The sequence below is a fragment of the Trichosurus vulpecula genome, chromosome 6, assembly GCF_011100635.1.
Source record: "Trichosurus vulpecula isolate mTriVul1 chromosome 6, mTriVul1.pri, whole genome shotgun sequence".
NCBI lineage: Eukaryota > Metazoa > Chordata > Mammalia > Diprotodontia > Phalangeridae > Trichosurus > Trichosurus vulpecula.
In genome coordinates, this window is record NC_050578.1 from 238,673,022 (window position 1) to 238,696,195 (window position 23,174).

The 23,174-nt window shown below is 39.9% G+C and overlaps 1 protein-coding gene across 2 annotated transcripts in view; it reads right to left on the minus strand.

Moving 5' to 3' along the window:
• Positions 1–802: 802 nt before the first annotated feature.
• The window catches only part of LGR4 (leucine rich repeat containing G protein-coupled receptor 4), a 127,432-nt gene continuing 105,060 nt past the window's right edge, over positions 803–23,174 (minus strand). For both annotated transcript variants that reach the window (XM_036762826.1, XM_036762827.1), the window contains exons 7-18: positions 22,086–22,154; positions 20,036–20,107; positions 19,769–19,840; positions 19,394–19,462; positions 16,928–16,999; positions 14,293–14,358; positions 12,521–12,592; positions 10,617–10,688; positions 10,154–10,279; positions 8,171–8,292; positions 7,800–7,877; positions 803–3,870 (exon numbers count right to left, since the gene is read on the minus strand). In XM_036762826.1, the coding sequence (XP_036618721.1) occupies positions 2,594–3,870; positions 7,800–7,877; positions 8,171–8,292; positions 10,154–10,279; positions 10,617–10,688; positions 12,521–12,592; positions 14,293–14,358; positions 16,928–16,999; positions 19,394–19,462; positions 19,769–19,840; positions 20,036–20,107; positions 22,086–22,154 (2,167 nt within the window). In that variant the 3' untranslated portion in view covers positions 803–2,593. The remainder of the gene's footprint in view (positions 3,871–7,799; positions 7,878–8,170; positions 8,293–10,153; positions 10,280–10,616; positions 10,689–12,520; positions 12,593–14,292; positions 14,359–16,927; positions 17,000–19,393; positions 19,463–19,768; positions 19,841–20,035; positions 20,108–22,085; positions 22,155–23,174) is intronic.

A 23,174-nucleotide genomic window follows, 5' to 3' on the forward strand; every position in this document is an offset into this window, starting at 1 on the left:
TCTGAGCTTGTATTGGTCTGATAAGCCACATTTGGACACACCATAACTTGACTAACACAGTGATGTCATTTTGATCTAGCCCAGTGGAAATGCACAGTGAGAATTTGAATAATCAACCATTTCAGGGGACTCAACTCATACTAACTAAAACAGAGAGGCACCATCAGACACTGCCACCACATTGGTTGGTTTTGCTTAACTATTCTTCCCTTGTTACAAGGAATGGTTGAATTTGAGGCGTTTTGAGTATTTTGGCTAGAATTTATGTAAAGGTGTACAAAGTCCTTTCCATATGTTATCTCATTTAATCCTCACAAGAACCCTATCAAGTAGGTGCTACTATTATCTGCATTTTGCAGATGAGGAAACTTGGGTTAAGAGAAGAGAACCCCTCATTGCCCAGTGTCACACAGCTGGTTAAGGGTTTGGGTCAGGATTCTAACTTAGGCATTCCTGATTCCAAGTACCATCTAACTGCCTCTATAAAAGTGATTTTGAAAAAGAAAAAGTTGCAAGCCAACAGACCTTACAAAAACCAGCCTAGCTAAGTTTGGAGAGTTTTGCCACCAGAAGGTTAGCTTCCAGGTGGTGAACTTCTTTGGCTACACCAACTCATGAAACCATCTAGGTGGGTGGTGTCCGCTGCAATCTGGGTGTAGAGGAGGTATCCACACAGATGAAAGAAGCAATGAATGTCTGCAATCGTGATTTTTCTTTTTTTTAAAAAAAAAAAAGTCTAAGAGGAAAATGTTTTCAGTAACCTGAGCCTTAAAAAAAATGCAAAAATGATTTTAACAAGGCATTCTTTACCAATGTAATATTTAATATTTAGGAGATGTGTAAATATACAAACAGCAATTTTTAAAACTTGTGAACAGTTGCTCTTACAAAATGATAGCAACCAGTAAATAAATCCCTCCCGTATTTTTTTGTACAAACTACATGATTTTGATATACAAAGATTCTGGGTTTGTTTTTTTTTATTACACTGACAATGTACAACCAAGATTATTTACAATGCAAACAAAAAGGATAGAAACCACAATTTAACATTCTGCTACTGGCAGCCACTATTGCTTAGGAGGTAGCTTTAATTAACGAAATGAACTGAAGCCACATTTCCCATCATATGTTCTATCAAATAATTTACATACAAAGATAAAAATTCATTATATGCACAGTATATACAGTTTAAACTTTAAAACTGCAATCTAGCTTAAATTTTTTTTCATATTTCCAGAATAACTGGTATGGCAGTGGGTTGGCTACTGATTGAGCCTACGGTTCAAAACATACATTGGACAGCTGTGACTGGTTATGAGACTTCAGATTGTCTTGAACTACAGGCCCACCAACTAAAACTTGGTAAATTAGGGGTGTTTTTTTTTAACTTAAGACAAAAGCTTTTTCAACCTTCAATGATACCTTTACCCTATCTTATCTCACTAGATCTTCCCAGTATCTAAGCTACTCCCTGCTTATAAATTAGGTACACTTTTGGGAACTATAAGAATGCTAAGAAAAATTGATGCGGGTTCCTGAGAGTACCTTAGGTAATGGGAGAACCTAGTATACTAGGAACTATCTGTTTAAGTACTTTGAATCACTTAGTCTGAGTTTCTTCCAACGAAATTTATCCATTTCCCAAAGCCTACTGTGATTTCAGTATAAATCAACATATAAACAGATACCATGCCATGCAAATTGGAAAATATCTTTAGGGCCCATGATCTGACGAGAATGTTGTCTTAGAAGAACCAGATGAATCTCTGAAATATCTTAGGTACGATGAAAAAATCCCATCTCGATCATTTTAGACCAATTAATTCTACTCATTTTAGTCCTTTAAGATCTTCTGGTAAAAGGATCTCAACAATCTCAAAATATGTAGGAAAAAAAATTTCAGTAAAACCATTTTAATAGAAGTAAACCATTCAGGGTCTACTGTAATCTGACAGCTGTTAATATTTTTAACTTAATAGCCTTCACAAATTTGGGGGCTCATCAACTCTTTAAACAAAGTCTTATTCTGGTAAGTCAAATACTGAAACATAAACCCAAGTTTTGATGCCTATACCCCCTCACAGTTCTATCTGGGAGACATTCCCTTATTGGCTCTGCACTACATTGTCCTGAGATTAATGCTGAAAACACTATACAAAATTAGCAAGGAATTTTTTTTTCCTTATAGGAAGTCACATTTTAAACTAATTTTCTAATATTAACAGCTGTTCTTTACCTTGTGCTTAAAAGGGAAGTGGTGATGAACTTGTCTCTTGCAAATCAGATGAAGCAAAATACAATTAGGATACATTAAAGTCTTTCAAGTTAGAAAACCATATCAAAGGAAGAACAGTACTTGGAAATGGTATCTTCATTGATTACAATTTAGGCCCCTGTTCTTTGAAAATGTATGGTACGAGAAATACCCTGTCACCTTCTTATTAGTGACACCAGGCAGGAACAATAGAAGTGCTTTCCCAATGAAAATTCAGAAATAGTGTACACTTACTTGAGAAAAACCATACTTTTACTTTTTAAAGGGGGGTTTGAGGGAGGGGGTGACAAAAGAATAACTTATTAACAGTGTTTTTCAGTCTTTAACTCTTGGTATATTATAAGCATAGCGGACCAAAGGGAATCCCCTACTCTGATAGAAGCAGGCACGCCCACAGGCCTGCACTTGGTCTGAACTGTCCGATACAAATGAGTCTTCCTCATCTGCGTAATCAGAGTGAGCAGATTGAGTCCCACAGTCGGACCAATAGCCATCTGGTCGCTGGCAAGGTGCCACAGCCAATGCAGGACAGCTGTGTGATTTAATTAAGTGTTTGCACGACACTGGCTTTGTCAGAAGGAACGATTCACAACAGTCACACACGGTCAGGTTTCCCTGCAAGTGTGAATACATGCCACAGTCATAGTAGAAATCCTGGGTCACACAACCGCCTTGGCTACTGACGGAAACGGCTACAGACCCATTCTTCCTGGTCATGTGTCGCCGCAGTAACTTCCAGTCTTCCTTAAATTTGGGGTTGAAGAAAACGTACAGGACTGGATTCAGGCAAGCAGGCAACGGGAAAAATATCAAAGTGACCGACTTCATGATCTCTGGGCTGACGGAAATTGCAGTAATCAACGGTGCAAACGAGAAAAAAGCAACAGGGCAAAAAAAGATGCAGTTGGTGAATATGAGCCAAGCAACATGCTTGATCATGCTAGCCTGGGAGTGCTCCGAAAGGTCCTCTTTTTCCAGGTTGCAGTAAAGTTTGGTGTAGATAATAGCCATTAGGAGAAATGCTAATGAGTTGAGGAGCACCAGGGTGACAGTAAACCCCAAGGAAGCGGTTTCACCAGTGGGGAAGGGCAAGCAGAGGGGAGACGCAGAATATTCTCCTCTGTGGAAGAGGGGCAAACACCCGGCCACCGCAGCACACACAAACGCCAACACAGCGGCCACCTGGAACTGTCTGACACGGTTGCTCTTCCCATTTTTCAGGATCTCCTTGGCAGATAAGCTTCGTTCAACAGCTGCTAGCATCAATAAAAATATGGCACTTTCTGACGAAAACACTGCAAGGAAGCCAGCAACTTTGCAACCATTGCCGGTCTCCCACCAGATCCCAAACTCAGCAAATCTTCCCCAAGAGACGGCATCCAGGAAAGTTAAAATGCCAGTATAGACTCCTGTGAGTAAATTAGACACAGAAATCAGGCCTATGAACAGCTTGGAGGAAGGCCATGGAGCACGAGCTGCAAATGTCGTTACAAGGACAAGCAGGTTGAAAAACAACGCGGCCAAGAAAATAAACCACACAGTGAGACGGATCATCCAGCTCCCCAAAAGATATTCACAGGGCTTAAAGGCACCTAAGAGGAAAAAGAAGGGGGGGTGGGGAGAAAGGGCAGTTTTTAAAAAATGAAGGTGTTTCAGGTACATGCTTCATCCTAAAAATTAAAGACCATTTTTCTGCTTCTAGAACTCATGTGCTTTAGTGAATTAACTTTAAACTGAAAATGACAGATGCTTTCTAAGAACAATTTAGAACTAATCTGAAATAATTACTTTGAGTGTCTGCTAAGATTTATTTCAAGGAATTATTATGGTCATCGATGACATTTTAAAGTTCTCCTTATACTTATCTATAATGCACCTATGTCCTCCAAAGCGTTTTCATAAGGCCCCATATGTACAAAAACATTTACAGCAGCTTTTTTATTTTTGGTAGTAGCAAAGAAACTAAGCAGGTATCCATCTATTAGGGAATAGCCAAATTATGATACTTTACTGGATAATAACTGTGTCTTAAGAAGGGATAAAATGGTTTCAGAGAAACCTGGGAAGTCTTTTATGGACTGATGCATTTGTGAAGTGAACAGAACCGGGAATACAATTTATACGATAATAACACTGTAAAGCCAAAAAACTTTGAAATACTTAAGAACTCTGATCGATGCAATGATCAACCATGATACCAGGACTAATGGTGAAGCATGCTCCCTCCCACTCCTGTCAGGGATATAATGGACTCCAGGAGCACAATAAGACATACATTTCTGAACCGAAAATGTGGGAATGTGTTTTGCTTGACTATGTATATTTACTATAAGGGCTTTCTTTTTCCTTTTCCAATGGTGGGAAGGATTGGGGGTGGCAGGGGTGGCAGAGGTGGTGCAGAGGAGAGACAGAGGGCTATAGATAAAGTAGGAAAAAAAAAAGAGAAGAAAAAGAAAATTCTGGGAAAGAACAGAAGGGAGGCCAGAAAGAAAGACAGCTTTGAAAGCTATGTACTTAAAAGGAAAAGGAAGCCAGATATAATAGAGATCTGCAGTTTCATGAGCATTCTACTCTGTACAGGGAAAGGCCCATTCTACTTGGGGGTTTGTTAAGTTTAGAAGAAAGTTTTTTTTGTGTGTCCTGTAAGGGCTTTCACATCTATTATCTCACTGCAAGCCCATAACAACCTCCTGAGGCAGTAGATAACTCTCTCCTCCCAAGTGGGGAAACTGAGACCTAAAATGGTTAAATAGCTTGGTCAAGATCCCAGAGTAATTAGGCTCCTGACTCTAAGTTCATCAATCTTCCCACTATAATGTGGTACCACTCAAAGAGTTTGCAGAATACAAGAAGGTGCTCAGTTCTGCCTCATTCTGCATTAATACACTTGTCCAGGCACCAGTAATTAATTCTGGCACACCAGCAACCCAATACATGCCATGCTGTAGTCCTTATAAAGCAACCCCAAGGAGAAACCCCATACCGGGGGTGTCTGATAGAAAGCACCAAGCCTCGGGTTTTCGTGGAAACATTTTCTTACATGTTCTCTCTCTCCAGATGTGAACTGTCAGGAAAGCCTGCCTTGATAAGCAACATGAGCAGGCCAGCCTACAACTCTGAAAAACTCTCTTCATAGAAACAACCGAAGATCAAGACCTGAGTTCCATAGGCCCCATCAACCATTCCACATTAAAGAACTGGAACCATTCAACTCTAACCTTGCTCCCAACCGACACAGGAAAAATAAATTTTCAGCTAAAATGAGGAAAATTTGTTCCACAGATCAACAAAAAACTGTTGTCAAGCTTATGGTGACTGTAAATTTAACAGCCCTGTGGACTGTTTCTTGTAGACTTTGGCGAGACCTAATTCACAAAGTGAAACATGTTACATAAGATTTGTAGAACACTTTGTATTCTTATTCATTCAACAAATACTCTTAAGAGTCTTGACTAAATGTCAGGCCCCTTAGGTGCCACAGAGAATACAAAGATATGGGATACCTGGTGTGGACAAGCAGGTCACTAAGATGACATGAACTCAGGATGAGGTAGGTCAATTTTATTAACTTCTTTTTTTAATAGTTGAGGAAATTGGAAATAATCTCTGTTTATGTTACACCCTATAAAGCCACATCCCCACAGCCTCAGTCCAGACCACCCTCTGAGAGGGAGTAAATTGAAATCACCAGGGGAAACCTCAGCCTGGTGACTGACCACAGTGGATGGAATGGGGTGGGAAGACAGGGGGCTCCCCCAGAAAGCATGAAGCCTTTCTGCATATCAGTCCTTTTTGGACTGACAGGACAGTGGAGAAATGCCCAGCTCTACAGGTACAGAAGGGAGTATCTGGTCATTAAGCCAACAGAAACTCAAGAGATGCAAGTTACACAGAAGCTGGTAGCAGCAAAAAGGTCAAACTCTTGCTTATCTGAGGGCTGGTGCTTCCATACTCTGCTAATGAGTGAAATGAGGTTCTTCCTCCATTTCCAAAAATCAAACTTCAGAGTGTGGTCCAGGGTTCGACCACAAGCACAGCCCTTCTTCTAGTCATGAAGGGTGGCTTTTCTCCCTATCTGCCCCAGGTTCCAATGAGTCAGGAAAAAAAAAAACCCCAACCTAAAAGTTAGTGGTTTTGATTCTCCGTCTTGAACTTAAGGCCTCAGGCTATGCTACTGTACCATCAAATAGATCTAACAGAGATCAAACAAATTCTATCAGATACATTTTATTTCTTCATCTTTCCTTTCAAAGTAAAATTTCAAATCACTCTTCACTAGCTGCTCTTCCTCTCTGGAAATCAAAGTCTGACATCAACAAATGCACTTTTTGCTTAGTAGCTTCCTCTTTTTTTTTAATCAATGTAATCAGTGACTGTTGGGGGTGGGGGGAAAGCGTTCTTTTTTTTAATAAGAACATTCAAAATTCTTATGATTTCAGCAACCGTGTCATCTCAGAATCTGGGAATCTAAGTCAGTCAGTTGACTAGCATCTATTAAGGGGTTACTACGTGTCAAGCACTACAGGAAGTACTGGGATACACAGAAAGGCGAAAACACTAGCCCCTGTCCTCAAGGAGTGCACATTCTAACAGAGAAGACAAGAACCCTGGCCTTGGAGTGATGGATTTTGTCTCCATTAGGATTTAAGTTCCCTGAGGACAGGGCCTGTTCCATTCCACACATCTGTCTCTAGTATCTAGCACCGGTGCATTGCAGGCAACTTTATAAATGCTTGTTGACTGACCAAGGAGACCAGAATTCAAATCCCAACTCTGCCACTTACTGGATGGGGAATTCTCATTTATCCTCCATAAGTCTCAATTTCTTCATTTTATAAAATGTGAAAATTAATATTTGCACGTCCTACCTTCACAGGGTGGTTATGAAGAAGGCAACCATACGTTGTAAAGACGCAAGAGGAATGTGAGCTATTAAACAGGGTGTTCCAAAAGTCTTAAGGCGGCTTTGAGCTTTAATAGGCAGCTAGGCGGCTCAGTGGATAGAGCACTAGGCCTGGGGTCAGGAGAACTTGAGTTCAATACTTCCTATGGTCTGACCGTGGGTGGCCACTTAACTGCCTCAGTTTCCTCAACTGCAAAATAGTTATGATAATAGCATCTACCTCTCAAGGTCACTGTGAGGATCAAATGAGAGAATATTTGTAAAGAGCTCAGCACGGGGCCTGGAATTATAATAAGCCTTTATAAATGCTTGCTGATTTACTGACTTCGAAATCCCAAGATCCTAGGATGTCACAGCTGCTGGATTCTAGGAATTTTTAAATGTTCTTCTTTTTTAAAAGAAAAAGCAAAAACACCGTTTCTTCCCCCTCTGGTATACTGATTACACTGATTAAAAAAAAATAATAAAGGAAGTTTCTAAGTGTTTAATAAGTTCTTGGGACACCCTGAATTGCCCCATCCCCCCACCGAATGCAGGGAGAGATCCTTATTTCAGAAGCCCCAGAAGGTTTGGAGGAGATGAAATAAAAACAGCAATCACCAAAAACGCTGACCCTACCTGTTGCAGGAGTACAGTGGATAATTGTCTGGCTGTGTTCTTCTTTCTCAGTCCTCCCCGTGAGATCTGCTGGGTCAGCTATACCAGAGAATGTAACATACAATCATGTTTTTGACCAAAGCTGATAATCAGAAAAACATCTGTCCATACATGACAAATCCAAAGTTTTCTTAAATAAGAATTTATATTAAATCTCACTGAGAGTCCTGCCTGCTTTAGGATGCAGCTTCTTCTATTTTCTCTTTTTTTGCATTCATTCACATAGTATAAACACCACAAACAAAAAGTCATTTTTCATTTGCTAACGACAGTAACAGAAGCAACTGCTCCCTCAAAGAGAGGGTTTCCCTCGAGTTTTATAAAGCACTTGCCTTTTTCCTGGTTGGAGGAAACACTGTGGTCTGGGAGGGTGGCATCATCTGTGTTTGAGTCTGTGTAAGAATCACAACCCCAAAACGCACAGCACTGGTAAGCATATGGCACAGATAAAGACCTAAATCAAAAGGAAACAAGAGCTTTTGGAATCTACATCAAACCACTAAAGAACTCTGGGGTGTGTGTGTGTGTCTGTGTGTGTCTGCATTCTCATGAATCAGCTAAAGGCACAGTACTTGCATCACAGGGGTTACACAAAAAACTGTACCCATGGAGCATGAACACTGGAATAACCCTACACCAAGTTAGAAATACTTCAAGTATGAACCTCGGGGTGGACTGTGGGCCTGCTGTCCAAGGACCAGTCTAGTTAAGTTCAGATAAGCTCATCATCAGCTGGGAACATAAGGTGATGAATTCTTAGGTCACACAGTAAACTCCCCTCCTGGATCCCTTCCTGACTCCAGACTTATCCACTCTGCCCACACCTCCCCCTGGAAGATCCCTCTATCCCTGCAGCCTCCTCTTCTGATTACAAGCTCCTCCCAGAAACTCCATTTTGAGAAAGTGGCCAGGCCAGCCCTGCTCGCTCCTTCATTCTTCTCCTTTTGACCCTGAATTTTTCTCCCACACAGCCTTGTGGGTACCTCCTCCAGACCTCGCCCTCCCCACTTTTCAGTTCCCTTTTATGGGATATTGTCCCTCATTAAAATGGGGAGGTAAGATCCTTGAAGGTGGGAATTGTCTTTCTTTTGGGCTTGTCTTTGTATTCCCAGCAAGGCCCCAGTGACTGACCCCAAGACACACTTGGTGACTAATAACTCACATGCAGACAAATTTACAGAGCCTTAAACCACAATATATAGTAGTCAGGAAAAAGAGGGGTGCCCAACTTTATATGAAAAATGCTCCAAAGTTTGTAAATAAGACCACACTTAAAACATGTTACAGGAGAGCTTGTGGTGGGCAGTGGGATAAGGATTAGATTTAGAGAGGCATCAGAACAAAGGGAAGAAAAATGGATTAGAATCAGGGTCTCCCCCTCTGGGATCTGGGGCAAGTAAATCATTCCATTGCCAAGCTTCATTTTGACGACCTCACATATCTTTTAACCCTAAATCCAGGTTCTGTGATTCAGAGAATCTAGGCTAAAATCCCAGCTTTGCACCAGGGTCCAAATCCTGGATCTTCCACGGCCTACCTAACCTAGGTAAGCTCATGCAAATCACTATCTGGGCCTTAGTCTTCTAAGGGTTGGTGTGAATTAGATAAAGTCAGGTGTTATTTGTTAAGCCTTTTGCAAATCTTAAGGCAATACATAAATGCTAGCCATTATGATGACGATGATTATCTCTACAATTCTACAGGTATTATCGAGTCTTTTTGTAAATAATCCATACAGCTCCTGCTTGTCTTTGATACAAATCCAAATTTTCATGTTGTATCTGTCTACACCGACCTGTCTAATGCGTCCTTAGAATTCTTTTATAATTTTCTTCATCTTCTTGATCTTCTATTTTACTACCACATCCTGACTAACAAGTATTTCTGCTCCATGTCAGAGAACAAGCCAAACAAACCTGTCCTGTGGACGACGCTCATCGTCACGAGCTTCCAGTCCTAGAAAATGGGGCCAAATAATTTCTTTATGCACACATTAGGGGAATGACAGAAGCATTAAGCTGCCTAGAAAAACTCAGAACAAAGTCTGGATTTCATTTTCTCTCTCAACCAGGATGCTACTTAATTGAGAGCAGATGAGACTTGGAGTCAGAAAGGCCCAAATTCAAATCTCGCTTTAGCTACTTTCTAGCTGCAGGGCCCTCTAGCTGAGGCACCCTTTCTGTGCCTCAGTTTCCTCATCTGTAAAATGAGAGGGTTGGACTTGAAGGCTTCTAAGAGCCCTTCCATCTCTACATCTACAATCTCATGTTCTTTAACAAAGAAAAATGGCGGGGGAGCGGGGTGAGGGAGAATACCTGAGATTCACAAAGTCCTTTGCTGATAATGCTTCTTTCAGATGAAAGTTGCCCATCAGTTTCAGCTGGTTTAACCCATTCAGTCCTTCTGTTGGAAATGAAGTCAGCTGATTGAAACTGATATCTCTAAAAAAAACAAAAAGCAATATTAAACTTTAGATTAACATACCGTAGTGTTAGTCACATGAAGACTTTCTGTAAGTGCCGTCAATGAAGATACAACATTAGTGGCTTAAACCAGAACATCCAAGTCTTCGACAAATAAACGTCCAATCACTTTCTCAAAAATGATTATTATGCAGTGTTGTCAAGATCAGAACCAAAGTACAGCTTGCTTCGGTGGGAGGCATACCAAGAATAAAAGGGGAAATATCTTGACAAGGCCCCAGTGCTCAGTGACACTAGAGTCCCAGTATTTTACCGTGATAAAGGATATTATGACTGTATAAAATTGCCTACTTACAGGTTAGTGATTGACCCAAGCTTAATGAATGCTCCATTGTGAACTTCACGGATCAGGTTTCTACTCAGATCTCTGCAATTATTAGAATAGTATGTTAATCTTCTCACATAAGCCCTTAAAATGTCAGTCCCTTGTCCTGCTTTAGGGACTGCAGTAGTCATATAACAACTCTGATAAGAAAGAAAACTCTATTCTTTTTAAACATTTTTCAAGAGTCTGTTGAACATGCCCTTTGTACCCGTATCTCTTTCTCTCTTTCTCTCTGAAATGTGCTTAAGCAGTACAGACTTAAGTTGGCCCATTTTAGAACAGTTGGGAATATTCTGAACCTTATCATGCTGGAACTAGTTCAAAAATATAAACTATATAACCTTTGGTACTATTACCTAGGTGAGGGAAAGTCTGGCTTATAACAAGGTTGAGAATATTAATAGGTTTTCTAGTATTTACTTGCTCAAAGGTCAGTGATAAGGCCCTGAGAGAGGACAAACAATCAATACACCTATACTGATACACATGCAAACAATAGCATTCCAGGAGCGATTCAGATAGGCTTTTCCCAAGCAGGAAATAAGAGTTATATCTCTGTCACATTTTATAGACAGAATATGGAAAGGTAACATATAGAAATTGGATGTTATAGAATTCATAAGTCATGGAAGTGATAATCACTAACAGCTGAAAATCTGGACTTGGTAGAACTTTTAACAACTGTGCCAACAGAGCTCCTTCCTTATTTCATCCACTGGGAAAATAGGAAAATTCCTCATGTTGGGTCCTAGAATATGGAGGAACAAGAGCATGTCTGCTGTTGCTTTTCAGTGCTATGAAGACAATGGCAGCCATAAGTCAGGCCCCTTTCTTGCTTTTCTGCCTGGATCAGCGGGCTTGCCAACCACAGGCACAGATCTAGCAGGCCAGGGCAAGAGACTGATTCAATGATCCCCCAACATCATCTCTAAAATGTTTCTTGTAGAAAAATATCTTATTCACAATGAGAGTCCATACAGACTAAGATTAGAAACAACATTAAGTTCTGTTTCTTAGACTACTTTTCAGGAAGACGTCGCTTCTATATTTCACTTCAGACTGTTAAGTGATTTAGTTTCTACTCAATTGTGTCACAAAAGCATTGAAGTTGAAGGGATATGAAGACAAAATTAACAATGATTGTTATTCTCAAGGAGCTTACATTTTTACTGCAGGATCTGAAAGTTACACAGGTCAATAAATGCAATGTAATCTGAAGAATACCTGAGCTCTAACTGGAATGATTAAAAAAAAATTCCCATAGGAATTGGAATGTGAAGGAAGTAAGGGACTGTAAAGAAATGGTGGGCAGGGTAATAGCCCTAGAGGGCACAAAGGCAAGGCCAGACTTAGTGGAATGTTGTGCATGGGGGGAAAATCACCTTGGTTTTAAAATGTTTATCGGAGCGACAAACTTCTGTCTTGTAAACATTTTTGTTCGTGACGGCAAAGCTTTCATATTCCAGCTGTAACATCACACTAACTTACTTTTAGTGAATTAAACAGTACAAATTACTCCCTAGTAAAACTTTGGGGATTGTTTATACAGAAGCCCTCCCAACCAAGAATGTTTTTAAAGCTACACTTTGCTGGATTCATACATGCTAATAAAATTATACAATTGCTGAAAGTATTTGACCACAAGAGAAGGTAAATTGCAAAAAATATACTTTCTTTATATTTAATAGGTAATGTTAGAAACCGAGTCAATTATTTCTAAAGTCCCATAATTTTAAGGTTGAGCTAAAATATATACAGAGAATGGAATGCAATGTCTATAAATAGCATTCATCTAACAATATAAATTCCTCTTAATTAGTGTATAAATTCACAGGCTCATAAAGATTGGCTTCAATAAGAATCCAGAGACTTACAGGATACGCAGGGAAGTAAGTCCTTGGAAGGTGCTTTCTTTAATTTCATGGATCTGATTATGTTGTAACGAACTGAAATATTGGGAAAAGAAAAATAATTTGTTTTCATTTCTAAGGTCAAATTTAGTAAGTTTAGAAAGCTGATTAACCGACAAAACTATTGAACTTGTTCTTCTGGAATGTAATGACAGTATTCCCATGGCATAATGGAAAAACTAACAGACCATCTGTTCCTCAAGACCTCTGGACTCTAAGATGGAACCACCTCATTAAGCTAGCTGTATGTCCTTACCCAAGTCACTGACTAGATGTCTGTCAGTTCTACAAATCTCTTTATTCTAATAAAAATGACTCTCCGAGTCCCAACCCTCAGTAATATATGATCAGAGAGGTGCAGAAGCCAATTAGAAAGCCTAATTCACTCTCAAGTTACATGTATCAAGCAAGCGTGGAGGTAACAGGCACTGGGTAAAAGTATAAAAAAGCCCTGAATCCAGAGTCCGAGGAGCTGCGTTCAAGTCACTTAAGCTTTCTGGGACTCAGTTTCCTCATCTGTAAAATGAGGAGGTTAGACAATATGGTTTCTAAGATCCTTCCCATCTAATTCTAAAACCTAGATTCCAGAACCTCAGTTCCTTCCAACCCATGAGACTCTGGGCAAGTCACTTAATTTTTTTACGCCTGAGTTTCCTTATCTACAAAATGAGATGACGGTCAAAATCTAAGATCTCACAGAAATTTCAGGACAGATAGACACATCCACATTAAAGGAGGAATATGGCAGTATTCATTCAGTCTCTATCCTGTGTCACTAGAATGTGACCTTTTACAGAGTCTTTTCAAAATCAGAGGTGGAAGGAATCTTAGTAGTTATTGGTCTAATCTCTCCGTTTTACAGATAAGGAAAATAAGACCCAAAGAGCTTTAGCGCATTGCCCAGTTAGTAAGTAGTAGAGCTACAGAGTGAGAAAACTAATAGTGATGATAGTTATCATTGATACAGCACTTTAAAGGCGGGCAAAGCGCTTTATTTATATTGTTTTGACTGGGTCTGACAACAGTCCCTGGAGGCAAGTGCCATTATGATCCCCATTTTACAGGTGAGGAGACTTGCCCAGGGTCACACGGCTGATAACTGCCTGCTGGAAGCAGGAGTCAAAACTTGGTCTGCCCTGATTCCAAGTCCAGTCTTCATCTAGCTACACCACCTTCAGGAACAGAAAGATCACCTTCTTGGCAAGAATCAGGCCAAATTTCCTAAACCATGCAGATTTCCCTGTTGTTCCCTGACAAATACAACAGGTGAAAACTGAGTACCTAAACATGACAACATCTATACACAAGCAACAGGGGGCTCCCTTTTCTGGGCTTTGGATTTGAATTTGAACTTCTTGTAATGTAGGAAAAAGAACCCTGGGCTTCTGAATGTGAGCCCCAGCTCTATTACTCCCTACTCCATCAGTGACAGGGGAAATGGAGCCACATGAGTCATCTCTGACTACCCTCCTTGAAGGGTTGGGGGCATAGGGAGGGTTCTGTAAGCCCCCAAAGTGCTCTTTGGATGCAGAATTATAAACATGATGGCACGTTCTCAATCATTTCTTCTTCAACTTAATCCAGGAAGCATTTATGAAACTTTTACTATGTGAAAATGGAGGAAATTCTATTTGGAACCACTTCACACCACTGAGAAAAGCATGTTGTAAACACCAAAGCAATACAGAAATAGGAGTTGTCATTATTATAAGGAATAAATGAAAACACTAACTTACATTTCTTCCAAAGCACTACAACCATTAAAACTCGGAAGTTCTTGTATATTGTTGTAAGACAAGTCCCTGAAGATGGAGAAAAAAGGTGATTGCTTTAGACTCTCATTCAATGCACTGTTACAGAAAGCAGTCTACGAAACCCATGAAAAGGCCCCAAAGCAGTCCCTGATGCACATGAAAAACAAGGAATTTTCCAAGACTAGAAATAATACAGAGACTTGAAGCAGGCTTAACATTTTTCACCTCTAAACATTTGCAAAATGAACTGCTAAAATGAAAATGCTAACTATATATAATTCTATATGCATATATGCTTTAAATGTATTATACAGACATATATCACCAAATATTGAAATAGTTATAACTAGACACATCATATGTACCTTCAAGTATGCGTGCATTTAACATGTTACAAAAAAATTTAAATATGAAAAAAATCGAGGCTTTAAATTGCCTGATTTTCAGAATACAGTCATATATCAACATTCTCCACTGTAATTTGTCCCAGTACAATCTCTGTTTCACAAGTACATAAAATCAGTATCACGCCATTTAGACATGCCATGTTTCTTTTGTTATTCCGGCCTTCTAATGATGGCTAAGCCACCTGGTCAGTCAATCAGCATTTATTAAGCACTGAGCTAAGAGCTAGGGGCACAAAGAAAGGCCTAAAATAAGTCCCTGCTCTCAAGGAGCTCACACTCTAATGAGGAACACAACATGAAACAACTCTGTACAAATAAGAGATTGACAGGATCAACTGAAGACAATAAACAGAGGGAAGACACTAGAATGGTTGGGGATCCAGAGAGGCTTTTGTGGAAGGTGGGGTTTTAGCTAGGACTTGAAAGAAGCCAAGGAGTAGAGCCGAGGAGGGAAAGATTTCCAGGTGTGTGTGTTGGGGGGTGAGAGGGGAGCCAGCAAAAGTGTATAAAGTCGGGAGACAGAGAATCGTGTAGGAGGAAGAGCAAGGAGACTGACTAGGGTCATTATCACAGGTTTACTTGGTGGCATCTGACTTTCATTTCTGTTGATTGTTCTGCAGCATGTCAGCCCAAACATTTAACCCATCCTTGCACCAAGAAAGATTTCCCAAAAGGCAGCTCTGTTTAGTCTGGTGATGCAATACAAGTACGTATGGGAGCTGGGCAACATGACAAAGAGTAAATGAGCAGGAAGAGGGTGGGCTCAGGAAGTGGAATGTGGAATAGCCACCAAGCTCAGCTTTCTTTTCTTCAGAGCATCTCAGACTCTGGGACTTCAGAAGGTCCATCTGGTCCAACCCATCCTTGTCTGGGCATACCTTCAGGAAGTGGGTCGAGACTGGTTTGGTCTAAAGACTCTTCAACTTCCAAGCGCAGTTTAGACCACTTTGGGATAACCCTAATTCAAGTCTGATGTAAACTTTTGGTTACATTCAAACCAAAACATGCCCTACCAGTAGCTTCCACTCACTGTTCTGAGCTCTGTCTCTGGGACCAATTAGAACAAGGCTAGTCTTTCTGCTACGTGACAAACCTTCAAAAACTCACAAAGAGCTGCCATGTTCCCAATGGGTCTTCCCTTCTACAGCTTAAAAACTCCCAGTTCCTTCCACCAGCCATTCAAAGGCAGAGTCTCACCATTCTGGTTCCCCTCGTTTCGACCTAGATGTGCTCCAGTTTGTCCATGCCCTGTCTCAGAGGATCTTCCATCTAATCTGTAGAGATTTTGTGTATACCTAGTTATGCCTATGCTATTTCCCTCATTACAATGAGAGCTTCCTGAGGGTAGAGACTATTTTTGCCTCTTGTCTCTCCAATGTGGCATGTGACATAGAAGCAGCACTGAATAAATGCTTACTGACTGACTTGCTAAAATGTGGCGCCCAGAACCATGGGATATTTGAACCAATCAGAGCAGAACACCTCAGTCAACAGTAGGACAGTGGCTCCAAAAAGTAAGTTTTTTTTTTGTCTGAACCTGGGATTTCATTGGTGTGGGAATTCCCAAATGAGCAAATTCCCTCTATGCAGATGGTCAACTTTCTGCAACTTACTGTCATACAGAGTTGACTGGAAAACTGTCAAATTAAGTTGCCAAGAACATGCCCAAGTTGAAGACAGAAGTTGTCCATGTTATCTCTCTAATGGGATATTGGGCTTCATTAGTAGAGGTATGGTATCCAGAATAAGGGAGGTGACAGACCTGATGTACTCTTCCCTCATCAAAATAGTTTCTTTTTTTGGTTCTGGGCACCATATTTTAATGTCTCTGTGGATAGCAGACACCACGTTTGGACACTATGCCTCTCTTAATGTAGTCCAGGATCTTCATTAGCTCTCTAGGTTGCCATAGTGCCCTCTTGACTCACACTGAGCTAGATGTCCACAGAAATCCCAAGATCTATTCATTTGAAGTCAATTCCCCAAACAAGATACCAACACATTTCAAAATCCAAACACTTTTTTTTCCACAGTATCCCCCAAGTTGGACTAGCCATCCCTCTGCCCACCTCCACTGGTGAAGCCAATCAAGAAACAATGCCTGCCTTAAAACAATCCTTCCCTAACTGAGGAAGCACCCTGAAAGATAATCCAAGTCTTTGGTCTTCTTTCAAGTGTGCAGTGACAACGGAGGTAAGAGTCCAACTTACAAAGTCTTCAGCTTCTTTCGATCTTGGCACAGGTTACTGGGTATACTGCTTATCTTAGTGCCTGTTAAGGTTCTGTGGAAAAAACACTGCATTATTGAGAGCCCATACAAGTGACAGAGATCAAGAGAATTTCACTCATGTAAAAAAGTAAATACTCCAGGTCTTTGCATATAGGCTCTGTCAATCCCAATACCTAAACTCAGGAGCTGAGCAAGATGAATGAACTCTTCTTTTAGGTTTCCAAACCAACTCACCAATGCATGTAAAGCATGTCATTAACAATGTCCAAAAAAAATTCCATCTTCAATACAGACGGTTAAGGAAAGTTCAACCATCATCTTTGACCAGTCCCTCCTTCCTTCCCTATTTCTGTCTTTGATGCTCAGTGATCAAGACAGCAGGCTCAACACTTTGGAATCCTTTTTGCCTTCTCCATCTCCCCTGGCCCCATCTTTGGAAAATTCCTATGTCATCACTGAGGAATTTTATATTTTGAGCTGGAATGACTTAAGGAGTCATTTAGTCCAAACCCTTATTTTACAGATGAGAAAACTCAAGCACAGAAAGGTGGACTAAATAAATATTTAGCCCACTGCATGGTTAATAAGCAGAAGAAGTAGAATTTGAGCCTAGGTTCTTTAGTTCCAGATCCACTACCTCTCTACTACACCAGGCTAAATCTCAGATCTGTCCATTTTACTTTAAATGAAATTTTTTAACCATCTGTCCCTTCTTTCCCATTCCCATGACTACCATTTTCATTGACACCCTTTTCACTTCACAGGATCATAGACTTAGAGCTGAAAGACCAATCTGAGGTGGAGCCCAACTCCCTCATTTTATAGGTAAGGAAACCTTTGCCCTGAGAAATTAAATGACTTGCCCAGCATCACACAGTAAGGGTCTTCCTGACTAAGTAAGAGACAGAGGGCAGTAGTAAGAAGAGAAAGAGTTCACCGGGAGCCTACAATAGGAACAACTGCCATGAATAGTTATGGGAGGGAAAAGGCTAAATTCTAGGTCAAAATATGTTATGAGAAGATTTCAAGGAGCTGGGACTTGAAAATGGAAAAAATAAGGGAAGGGCAGAGATTGGCGGGAATGGGGGTGGGGTGGAGAGTACATTCCTGATTTAGAGAACCCTACACAAATGAGTGTGGCATGTGGGAACACTAGTGATTAAACTATTCTGCTTCTAGGGAAGGGATTTTTGAAGGAGAACAGTAGGAATGCTGGAGCCACGTTGTAGCAGGTCTTCAATGGCAGGCTAAGGAAGATGGGTCTTACCCTACTGTAAAGGGGAATCACTAACATCTTTGTGGCAACAGAGACCTAACGAAAGCTTCTGAAAGATTAATTTGGTGGCTGTGAGATAGACGAATCAGAGAAAGGAGAGGCTACTGCAGAATCCTACGGCTGGACCTCAGATATCACTTAGTCCAAACCGTAGGTGAACACTGATCATATCTCTAACGAGGGTCCTCCAGTCTCTACTTGAAAGACTCCCAGGGATGAAGAATTCCCTGAACATGCCATTCCACTTGGAGCCAATGTGAATTATTAGCAAGTTTCTGGTTATACTGAGTTGAAATCTGCCTCTTTGCCATTATCACCCACTGCTCTGAGCTGTGGTCCCTGGGGCCATGCAAAGTAAATCTAATCCCTCGTCCAGAACAGCCCTTCCAATACCTAAAACCAGACATCCTCTCCCCCTCTGCCCTCAAGTCTTCTCTGGGCTGAACATGGCCAACTCTCTAAAACATTTCTTGTGCAGCCATAGCCAGTCCTCTCACCCCAAAACGGTCATTCTCCTTTGGATATATTCAGGTTTGTTGCCATTTTAAGTAAAATCTGCTGCCCAGAACTGAACACAATCTTTTGGATGTAGTAAAAGACAAGAGCAGAATACAGTGAGCCTATAGCCTCCTTAGGGGCTGGATACTACACTTCTATCTAGCCTAGGGAGGTTTCTGGATCCTATGTCACAATGCTAACTCACATGGAGTTTGCAATTCAATAAAACCCTCAGATCTTCCTCTTTTTAAAACAAAAATAATTTTCTAGCCAAGCCTCCCTCCCCCATCTTATAGTTTTGAAGTTGCTTTTTCACCTCAGCATAAAACCTTGCACTTATCCCTATTACGGAAAACTTCATCATCTTTGATCCAGCCCAACGTTTTAATCAATCAATAAACATTTACTGAGTGCCTACTCTGTGTCAAGCACTGTCAAGATCTTTTGGATTCTCATTCTTTTGTCTGTGTATTAAGCATCCTTTCCAGCTTTGTAGGTATCTGAAATCTGCTAATTGTTTTAAATGGAATTTCTTTTCTCATTGGTACGCTAAAAGATGTTTTCATATGATCAATGACAACTTGCAATCTGTTTCCATACTTATTCTTATGATGCCCAACCCCCTTTTCACAACTATCTGTGTAACCCCAATTTTTAAAGGACCACACTTACAAGCTCTCTAAATTGATGGTTCCAGTCAGGTTAGGAAATCCCTGTACCATGCCTGCACCCCGAATGACTCTTTAAAAACAAAAGGGAAGAAAAGAAACTGAGAGTTATAAAACAAATTCTTATAGAAGACAGTATTTTATACTTGAGTTTCACAATCTATTTTATTCTCATCCTAGGTCAAATTAAAGAATTACCGCTGTACTAAAAACACAATCATTCCCAAATCCCTCCAACTCAGTCTGGAATGTTGATAACTTGGCTAAAAGTGTTCACGTAAACAAGTTAGCTCGATCCCACTCCAGGCATCACAGACAAAAGGAAAAAGCAAGACTAACAAAAATAAAACCAAAACCCCTTGATTACTGTACTACTTACAAAGAATGCAGCTCCGACAGATTGTGAAAGGCCGCGTTCCCCACAAAAGATAAAGGGTTGTCATTTAAATGGCTGCAAAATTAGGAAGAGGTAAATGTTCATAAAATATTCATAAAATCATTCAGCACTAAATCTTTCTGCATACAGATGCCAAATACCCAAAAGACTTAGCTGATATTTTCCCGCTCTGTCCAGATGTCTGGCATGATTGAGGCAGCTTAGCAAAATTTTACGTTAAAAAAAAAAAAAGCTTTCCAAAGTACTTACATGGTTTTTAAGAGTGGATTTCCACCAAATGCTCCATTAGGGATTACAGAAATAGAATTACTACGAAATCCCCTAAAGAAAGAGAGAAACTATATTGAAATTCGTATTCTATTATGAAATTATCTTTACTACCACAGATGTACTTAAAAATGCATTAACTATATACTGTAATAGAATTATAAGTACATTTCTCTATTTAGCTCAATGTGAAACACAAATAGCAAAATTCTGAAATAAATTCCAAAAAAGGGGAGAAGACAAGAAAATTCTAATTTTATCTCATGTTTTGGAGATGACCAGTCCACTAAGAAGCACTGTGCCTAGCTCCAAAGCCACAATGTTTAACCTCTGTCCATCTTTATGTGTATATATGTATGGATGCGTAAATTGCCCCAGATCCTAGGTTAAACTATGGCCTTGCAGTGAAGATACTCTTTGCCACCTCTCAGAAATTTTAACTTCCTTTAAGGCTTAGTTCAGGTGCTTCTTCCTACAGGAAGCTTTCCTTGATCAATCTGCCATCTTCTAATCACAAACATAAACAGGCACACACAGATACATGTATATGTATACACACACATACAATGTAAATGCACACATATATATATATACAGAACACATACACACAGATGTATACACACATATAGAATATATACACATTTATATAGTATATATGAACACAGATATATACACATATAGAACACATGCACACATATATGCACATACAGAATATATACACACTTATATAGTATATATGCACACAGATAAATATACACACATATATAGAATACATACACACAGATATATACACACACATAGAATATATACACACACATATAGTATATATGCACATATACACACATATATAGTATATATGCACTCAGATATATACATATAGCATGTATAGTATATATAGCACAGATATAGTATATATACATACATATAGTATATATATATACTGTATACATACACACATACATCATATACACTACACACACATGTATTTGGTGATGAAATTATAGATAAGTGTATTTGTCTAAGAGGAGAAAAAAAGTTATTAAATGAAGGTCTCTGTCATGGAACCTGCTCCAAACCTCAATGAACACTGCTCTCTCAGCACTTTTTTGATTCAATAGACATTAGGTACCTACGATGAGCAAGCCACTTACTGTCTACACCTGCCATCTGCTGCTTCACGCAGTTCTTTGTTGTTTTAGGTCTTTGTTCATAACAATAACTATTTTTACAGTGCTTTGAGTCCTTTCTTCATAATAATCACAGCAGGTAAATGCTGCAATCATTAATATCCCTATTTCATAGACGAGGAAAAGAGGCTCAGAATGATGAAGGGACTTGTGCAAGGTAACACCACCAACAAGGATTCGAGTCATGGCGGCTCCTAATCTAAGCCCAGCAGATGACACATCGGCCCAGCCAGCCCTGGAGAGCAGGTAGCCCGGCTTCTATCTCTTCCTATTCCCTGCACCTAGAATGCTGCCCTAAACATCACAGAAACTTGAGAGAGATTTGTTGATGATAATAAAGTCCCAATTTATATGCCACCTTCCACGGAAGAGTCTTCTTCCTTGATCTCTTAGTTGTTAACTCTGTATCCTTCATGAAAAGATCACATGTGTGCATGTGCACACGCACACACACACACTCTCATACATATTATCCATTAATAAGATTATCTTCACAGAAGAATCCAAGAGTCCTGAGAGCAGGGGAGTGTGTGGCGGGTGGCAGGGGGAGGGTTCTCCTGCATTCCCCAGTATCCAGCACAACATCTTGCACATAGGAGTATATACCTAGAGCTGGAAAGGGATTCAGAGGCCATTTAGAGTAGACCCACCCTTCTCATTTGACAGACCAGAAAACAGGGCTGAGGAAGGGAGTAGGTGCTTAATAAATGCTTTCTCGGTTGGACAATAGCACAGTTCATTTGGTACAATTACGTAATAGACACTTCAGATCATCTATCATTGGCATGTGAGAGGGCTGGGGGTGAGGCAGGAGTGATGGAAGAATGAGGCAAAGAAAGACTCACAGCTCCTTCAGGCTTGGCAATGCTTTAATTGCTTGAGGAAATTCTCCCAAATTATTATAGTTCAAGTCCCTAGAAGGAATGTGAAAATGAAGATGAAACCAGATTGAACAATAATCACATCTTTGCAAGACAGAAGTTTAAAACTCCTGGCTTGGGCCTGAACCAGATTAAAATGCAATTGGGAAATGTTTAACAAAATGAATAAAAATACAATACAACACAGATCCTGTTCATTTGTGATTTTCTAAGTCAATACATGGTTGCAGGAATCTATTTCTATTTGAATTTGATACCATTATTGGAAGGAATTTTACTAGTTATAACTCTATTCTAAAATATGAATCATCCAAAAATGTCACCTATCAGTAAATGTGTTATAGAAATCAAAACCGTAAATAAGAAAAGTTTCATGGAATTACCAAGACTTTTATGGTAGGCTTATGGCTTTTTTCTTTTTTAAGTATTTCATTGATATGCTTTTCTTTTTTAAAATCTTTGTCACTACCCAATAGTTGAGCCCCTACAGAACCCTCTCTTGTAAAAACAAATACAATGAAGCAAAATAAATCAACCCATTGATCATGTCTAAGAACATATGCCAGACTGGGCTGCTACTGTCTACCTCTCTGCTTAGGAAGGTGACATCGCATACAGATTAACAGGTCTCTGGATCAGTATTTTTTTAATCAAGTTAAAAAATTCTCCCACACTAATATCTTCACGTTAGTTTATTCCATGGCAGAAAACGGCAGTAAAATTATTATCTCCTTAGAAATTCACTACCAAAGAAGTCCTTTATAGGAGTCTATTCTAAAAAGATAAAGGATATAGTATCTGGAGAGAGCGTAGTGTTTGTGAAGTTTGTAATTTTAAAAAGTTTTCTCAAGGTTTAAAAATTCATATCAGATTTTATCCCTGTGGGGAACTCTAGCTGTGTGAACTCCCTCCATCAACACAGACTCCAGACTGTCTCTGACTCAATAAGGAAGTCATAGGGAGATGGCTGAAGCTCAAGTGGTTTGCCCAGCGTCCCCCAGCTAGTAGAGGCAGCATTTGAACCTGGGTCTTCCTGACTCCAAGGCCAGCATT